We start from the raw sequence: 7,385 nt of genomic DNA, 5'->3' as shown, positions 1-7,385 counted from the left end.
TCCGGAAACTCTTCCATGAGAATTTCGAGCAATTTTTTGGGATTCAAACACAGAACTCACATGTAAAAGACACATTTTCGAGAAAAAAAAGCAAATTTCTTATATAAAAAATTGTTTTAAACACTGACAGATAAAGTACAGAAGTGAGCGATTGGAAACGACGATGGAATCAGCTGAAATCAAAATCCTGGCCTAAAAATAATTTTTTTCAGACAAAAATCCCTTAATTTCCGATTTATTTCTGATTTCGGAAGACAAATAATAGGTTTTTTTTTCATAGTTTTGCTGTCAGAATTCGGAATTCATGCCTTTTCATTGGTTTTTCCTTCATCTCTCAAAGTTTTGTAAACTACAGAAGTGAAAAAAAAACTAAATGAAATCTAACAGAAAAATTTCAGTGCCGAATTGAATTTTAAATTACGTTGTGTCCACTTTCAGATATAGTCGTGGGAAATCTTCCGGAAGTTGTTTTTTCTCAACCTCTTTCACTTTCTTCCTGCTTTAGAAACCACCGAATATGTACGGGTTGCGGTTGAGAAGGGAAACTGGGTGAATTGGTGTAGTGGTGCGCGTGGGTGCACGAAAAACTGAAGTCGCGAGTTCAATCTCGACCAGATCCGAACTTTTTGTTTTTGTGCAACTACCTAGATGTACCCCTTCAGACTGCGTACCCACTCAGTCAATGTACCCCTTGAGCATGATGTACCCTATTTCGATGTACCCCTGGAGAATGGACCGAAATTCTGTCCGAGTTTCTGAGATTTTGAAGTGCTGAAAATCTGAAATTCTCAGACTGTGAAGTTCCGAAATTCTCAGGTTCCGAAATACTGAAATTCCAAAGTTCTGAAATTCAGGAATTCAGAAACTCCCTCAAAAAAAATTGTACCCCCGAATCACAAGCGTTGTACCCCTAAATGAAATGAGTTGTACCCCAGAATCATTGGTAGTTTGTACCCCCGAATCGTTGTACCCCCGAATTTTTGTACCCACGAATTTTTTACCCCCGAATCATCAATTTTGTACCCCTAAATCAGTTGTACCCCCTTGTACCCCCGAATCATTGTACCCCCCGAATTTTGGGCCGGATTTCAGGAATGTAGAAATCTAGAAATCTAAAAATCTAGAAATCTAGAAATCTAGAAATCTAGAAATCTAGAAATCTAGAAATCTAGAAATCTAGAAAACTAGAAATCTAGAAATCTGGAAATCTGGAAATCTGTCAAAATTGAAAAAAAAATAAATATAAACATTATAAAACGGAAAAATAGGTCATCTGCCACGTCACCATTCTTCTGGGAATGTTTCTTCTGAAAAGGTTGTATTGGGGTCGTTTTCAGGGTCGTTTTCAAGTCATTGTGTCGCATTTTCTGGGTTTTTCACATTTGGGCAAAAATCTGAAAATGTTGATTTTTCTGTTTTTTTTTCTCTGAAAATTCTACTCCCTTGGCTCAACCTTAGCTAATCTCTGAATCTCTTTTTTTCTATATTCGCATTTTTCAGTTAGAAAAATTCTAGGAAAAATCCCGAAAATAGACAAAAAAAAAATAAATTTCAGACTGAAATTCCGCATTTTCTCATTGTTTTAGAGTAGATCAAAGAGTCGATAAAAAAAGGAGATCACAAATAATTTTGCGGGAAATTTTTAGTTGTTTTTTGAATCGATTTTTCTCTTCTATATCAGTTTTCCCTTATACCGTAAAACCTCTAATAGAACGACACCCGGATCGTCCACTTTGAGCCTATATATCTCATTTTCTGTGAAAGATATCAAAAAGTAGCTAACTAGTAAAATTTTGCTGATATCCTGATAAACATTTTACTAGTTAATCACTTTTTGATATCTTTCAAAAGAAATGAGATATATAGGCTCAAAGCGGACGATCCGGGTGTCGTTCTATTAGAGGTTTTACGGTAGTTTCCTAATTTTTCTCATTTTTTCGTCATAATTTTTCAGTCAAAATATCTAAAATTTCCAGGCTCTTCCTCACTAATAGAGGATTTTCAAAAAATGGATTCCGACGGTTCAGACGAAATGATGTACGACGATAATCGTGAAATGGAAGAGGAAGATGATAGTGATACGGAGTCAGAGGAGAAAGATGAGAAATCTGATGAGGTGAGGAAATTAAGGGTCCTCAAGTTTGAGCTCAGCTATCTCGATTCTTCTCAAAGATACCAAAAAGCTGTAAACTGATAAAATGTTTTTGATAACATGATGAACATTTTATTAGTTAACAACTTTTTGGCATCTTTCACTGGAACCGAGATAATTTGCCCCAGTTGAAACGTCGTCGCATGCTTTCTGAGCAACGCGCTCGGCTGCCGACCTCTTAACTTTGAGCTCAGTTATCTCGGTTCCTTCAAACAATATGAAAGAGCGGTCAACTGATAAATCATTTATCATACTATCACCAATATTTTATCAGTTGACAAATTCTTGATATCTTTCACAAGAATTTTAAGACCCACATTCCAACCCAAATTAAGTTCCAGATTCTAAATCCCGCCGCCCTAGATAGCACAATGACCACCTCGATCTCAGGAGTCGTGGAAACCCTAGAAATCCCATCTGGCACTGCTCGAATCCTTCTACAGAAATTCAAATGGAACAACGACATTCTAATGGACAAATTCTACGAGAGCACCGATGTGGAGAGCCTTTTGAAAGTTCACAAAATCGAATCTTCTGAATCCCAAGGAGCCTCCGAAACCGGAGACTGTGATATCTGCTGTGACACTGGAACTCTTACCGGAATGTCTTGTGGCCACGTGGCATGTTACGAGTGCTGGAAGATGTTCATCATGGAGCAAGTCAAAGAGGGACACAGTGAGATTCAGTGCATGGCGTCGAAATGTGAACTTTTGATGCCTGATGAGAAAGTTTTGGGGTATTTGGAAGATTCTGAACCTTTGAAAAGTATGATTCTCAATAATTATGTACAAACGAACGTCTTCTTGAAATGGTGTCCAGGACCAAACTGTGAGAACGCCGTAAAAAGTGACTACTGTAATCCCCACCTTGTGACTTGCACCTGTGGCACACGCTTCTGCTTCTCGTGCTGTGACGACTTTCACAACCCAATCAACTGTCGCCAGATGAAGCTATGGCTCAAAAAGTGCAGCGAGAGCGGGGAAAACGCCAAGTGGATTATTCAGAATACAAAGGACTGTCCAAAGTGTCTGACGTCGATTGAGAAGAATGGCGGGTGTAACTATATGAGGTGCACGAAGCCAGCGTGTGGCTATCAGTTTTGTTGGATTTGTATGGACAGTTGGGAGGTGCATAAGCATGCGTGGTATAAATGTAGCAGGTTAGTAGCAGTGCGTCTTTTCAGAAACTTCATTTCCTAGTTTTCTAGATCTTTTTTGAAGTGGTGGCCTAACTTTTGCAAGTTGAGTTTTCTAGGCCACCATGGTGTTCTGGATACTGCCTAACATGCCCCTGGTGTGTTTCTAGGCAAATATGAATTAGTGGACTAAAAAGCTCAACTTGCAAACATCAGACCACCACTACCAAAAAAAGAAGCCCTCTAAATTCAACATTCCAGCTTTGACAAATCCAAGGACACTAATCGAAAGGAGTACCGCAGCAACCACGATCGCTATCTGTTCTTCTACAATCGATTTCGTATTCATGTGGAAAGTGTGAAGCTTGAGAAGAAGGTGAATTAGTTTTTTGGCTTTGCTGACCTCGCTAAATGGGTCAGATATCCTAGTACTGCCAGGCTAATGAAATCCAGCCTGGATGAGTCAAGCTAACCATGCTTAATCAGGCGGAACTCATCTCGACCGGTTAAGGACCCGTCTGGCGCGTCTGGAACTGTTTGGAGCCGTCTGGAGCCGTCTGAAGCCGACTAGACTCGCCTGGAAGCGAATGGACTTGACTAGCTCCGACTGGGACAAGTCCAATGGGATCCAGTCGAGTCTAGACGGGTTCAGATAGGTCCAGACGTATCCAGACAGGATCAGATAAGTTCAGACGGATCCATCAGGGTCCAGTCGGGTCCAGACGGCTTCAGAGAGTGTCCAGTTGGATTACAGTCGGGCCTAGTCGGGTCCATTCACTTCCAGTCGGGTCCAGAAGGCTCCAGACGAGTCCAGTCCTGACCAGACGGGTTTAGTGAGGCCTATACGCTTTCAGTGAGGTCCAGTCGGGTCCAGTCAGTTTCAGTTGGACCCAGTCGCCTTCGGTTAGTTCCAGTCGGGTACAGTCGGGTCCATTCAGGTCCAGAAGTTCCGAAAATGGGCTTAGGCTTGAAATATGCTTAAAATGAGCTTAAATTTTTTTGAATAGGCTGAAAATAGTCTTAATCAGCTCATTGTTCTAAAACCTTCCTCATCTCTTCCCCCAAACTTTTAACCAAAATAGTCATTTTCCCAAATTTTCAGCTCGTCGCGAAAGTCGAAAAACTAATGGACAAAATGCAACAGCGCTCGATCCCCTGGGCCGAGGTTCGCTTCCTGCCAGCCGCCGTCGACACGCTATCCAACTGCCGTCGGACCCTAACGTACACCTACGTCTTTGCCTTCTATCTGAACAGTAACAACCACTCGATTATGTTTGAAAACAATCAGAAGGACCTAGAAATGGCCACTGAGCAATTGTCAGGCTTTTTGGAGCGAGATATGGAGAAGGTGGATGATTTGAAGGCGTTGAATCGAGATGTTCAGGACAAGTGTCGATATGTGGAGCATCGGAGGAAAGTGCTCTTGGATCATTGCTCAGAAGGTGTGGAGCAGGGCATTTGGAATTTTATCGAAGAGTAATAATAATTGTTATTTTATCTCCATGTTTGTATTCTTTTAATGATATTTAAATCAATGAAATTTGATCTTTATTAGGACTTTATCTAGCTAGAGAAACAATTTAAGCTTCAAATGTTCGAACATTATCAAACAGCAGTCTCCTTGGTCCTCCGAATATGTCTCTTGATCCTTCTGATGAGCAATTCCTGATGCATTCTGATTCGAATCTCCTTTTGATCCTTTCGTTTCTTCTTGGCGATTCTGAGCAGCTGGCCAGGGGATTTGTTGGGATCCTCGATGATCACAGGTTCAGATAAGAATATGGAATTGATGGATCCGGCGAGGGAGGTGAACATGGCAGAGATGTGGGTCCAGGGCATTCTCGTCTAATTTCTAGGTCTTTGGATTTTGCTAAATGATTCCTTTGGATCTTATCTTCCGGTTTTCCTTTTGGATCTATTGATTTTTTTCAGTCTAGCCGATTGTGTGTTCTAGAACCTTCCCGGGAGACATAAAATCCTTTGAGATTGATTTAAGAGTGTGAGACCTTGAAACAATCTATTGTATGTTCTAGAACTTTCCCGGGAGAAATAAGACCCTTTAGGACACATTTTTAGGTAACTAATTCCCTCTATGTGCATCTGCGAATAGGTCATCTGCCACGTCACGACTCTCCCGTTGGAAAGTTTCTGTGTGACTCCTAGCCCAGGGTCCTTGGGAAAGGGTCACCGCATGTATTATATCTCTACGACTTCTACCATGCTAGGGACCACGTCTTATCAAGATTGTGGCAATGATCATGAAAGATGGCAACATTACGGTCAGCTAGTGCTAAACATCAGTGCAATTTCGTTCCTACAATGGAATTTTAAGGATTCTCAGGTTCTCATTTTCAGCCACTCCAAAAGCAGGACCAATAAAAAAGGTACAAGAATATTCATTTAGTACAACATATTCAAAAATACAAAAATTATTCAAGCACCTCCTCGGCTTTCTCCTCTTTCTTCTTCGCCTTCTCTCTCACCTTATCCTTCATCTCCTCGATCTGACTCCACAACTTCTTCTGATCTCTCTCCATCTGCATCCACTCGCTTTTCTCAATATCGTCAATTGTGTGTCGAAAATATGGACATTTCAGAAGCATACGTCGGATGAGCTCTAGAAAAAAACTGTATTAAACATTTTTGAAGGAAAGTCTCACCAACTACTTTAGGATCAAGACTGCTCCAGTTTTCGCCATCCGGAGAACCGCCGGCAACCCATTTCATGTAATTGGGGTCGTTTCTGAAACATGAAATGAAAAATGACCAACTTTTTAAAGTTTTTGTCGTTGAGCACCGACGGAAACTTGAGCTGTCAGTCTTGGACTTTTTAAGGCGTCATGTACATCCTAGCTGGATCATGGGGTGACAAACTTTAAACGCCCATATCTCAAAAACCAGTTGAACCATCAAAAAAGAGTCACCTCCAAAAATGTAGAGCCATGAGATTTTACATATTTTGTAGATTACAAATTTTCTCTAGCGTTTTCGATGTTCCAGTTAGACGCCTGAGAAGTGGGAGGGACTCGCTACTCCATCTTGGCCACCGTAGCTCAGCTGGTAGCGGCACCTATAACGGTGGACCCAAATGTTCAACTCTTCAAGAGGCCTTCATAATCAAAATTTCCAAAAAAAAACTAACTTCTCAGCTCTTTCCCATAAATTGATTCTAGTCAAAACCACCACCAAAACGAGTCCACATGCAAAAACATCAATTGGTGGTCCTCGATACCGTATATGAGTGTAAGCCTCCGGCGCCATGTACATCCTGGTCCCATACTTTTTCTCAGCGAACCACACCTCGTTGCCGTCATATCGAAAATGTCTAGCGTTTCCGAAATCCGCTATTTTCAGAGTTGCTGAAATAAAACTTATAATTGAAGGGCATCACATCGTCTAGTTTGAGCTCAGTTATCTCAATTCCTATGCAAGATATCAAACATGTGCCAACTGATAAAATGTTGGAGATATTATGATGAACAGTTTATTAGTTGACAACTTTTTGGTGTCTTTGCCAGGAAACGAGAAAAATTGGCTTAAAGTTATAGACCCACCTCTCTCCTTAAAAACGAGCAAATTATCTGGCTTCAAATCTCTATGAACGACTCCTTGGCTATGCATGTACTTGATTCCTGCCAACAATTGCTTGAAAAAATGATGACCCAATTCTGGAGGCGCTGGCTTCTTCCCAGGCATAATATCCAACAAGTCTCCTCCATCAGCGTACTCCAAAGTCAGATAACAGTTACCAGATTGATTGCTCATCCCAAAAACTTTGATTATAAACTCATTGCTCATCAATTTCTGGTTGATGTAATACTCATCTCGCACATTTTTGACGCCTTTTCTGAGGGGAATTATTTTCAGAGCCATCAGGTTCTCTGGGTTGTGGGTGGACTTCATTAGATGGACATGACCATAGGTACCGGATCGAAGTTTTCGAATATGGTGGTACGGTAGATACGCGAGGCCTGGGAGGTTTTTCAGAATGGGAACTTCTGTTGTTGGAATCGCAGGGGTCATTCTGGAAAAATGTCAGGTTGGGCGGGAATTTTAAAAAATTCGCTGGTGGTATTGTCTATTCAATAAAACGTGGGC

At 41.1% G+C, this 7,385-nt stretch overlaps 4 protein-coding genes across 4 annotated transcripts in view; 1 reads left to right on the top strand and 3 right to left on the bottom strand.

Annotated features, from left to right (window-relative positions):
• Window positions 1–1,364, bottom strand: part of CBG07144 — a gene marked incomplete at both ends in the record, with an annotated part of 2,229 nt that extends 865 nt beyond the window's left edge. The window contains one exon of the mRNA XM_045243178.1: window positions 1,249–1,364. Within this exon, the coding sequence (XP_045093384.1) occupies window positions 1,249–1,364 (116 nt within the window). The remainder of the gene's footprint in view (window positions 1–1,248) is intronic.
• A 644-nt stretch (window positions 1,365–2,008) lies between these two features.
• On the top strand, window positions 2,009–4,767 carry CBG07145 (the record flags this gene model as incomplete). The annotated part of the gene is made up of 4 exons (XM_045243177.1): window positions 2,009–2,116; window positions 2,488–3,311; window positions 3,549–3,663; window positions 4,390–4,767. The coding sequence occupies 4 exons, from the start codon at window positions 2,009–2,011 to the stop codon at window positions 4,765–4,767; spliced, it is 1,425 nt and encodes a 474-aa protein (XP_045093383.1).
• A 125-nt stretch (window positions 4,768–4,892) lies between these two features.
• On the bottom strand, window positions 4,893–5,126 carry CBG25783 (the record flags this gene model as incomplete). The annotated part of the gene is made up of 1 exon (XM_045243176.1): window positions 4,893–5,126. One exon carries the CDS (start codon window positions 5,124–5,126, stop codon window positions 4,893–4,895), a length of 234 nt encoding a protein of 77 aa, XP_045098603.1.
• Window positions 5,127–5,716: 590 nt separating this feature from the next.
• Window positions 5,717–7,310, bottom strand: CBG07147 (the record flags this gene model as incomplete). The annotated part of the gene is made up of 4 exons (XM_002632213.1): window positions 5,717–5,904; window positions 5,948–6,030; window positions 6,430–6,646; window positions 6,842–7,310. 4 exons carry the CDS (start codon window positions 7,308–7,310, stop codon window positions 5,717–5,719), a joined length of 957 nt encoding a protein of 318 aa, XP_002632259.1.
• Between the last annotated feature and the right edge of the window lie 75 nt (window positions 7,311–7,385).

Source organism: Caenorhabditis briggsae (assembly GCF_000004555.2).
Source record: "Caenorhabditis briggsae complete genome, chrII, whole genome shotgun sequence".
NCBI classification, from domain to species: Eukaryota; Metazoa; Nematoda; class Chromadorea; order Rhabditida; family Rhabditidae; genus Caenorhabditis; species Caenorhabditis briggsae.
The sequence above is the reverse complement of the archived record's forward strand: the minus strand, read 5'-3'. Positions and strand labels throughout refer to the sequence as shown.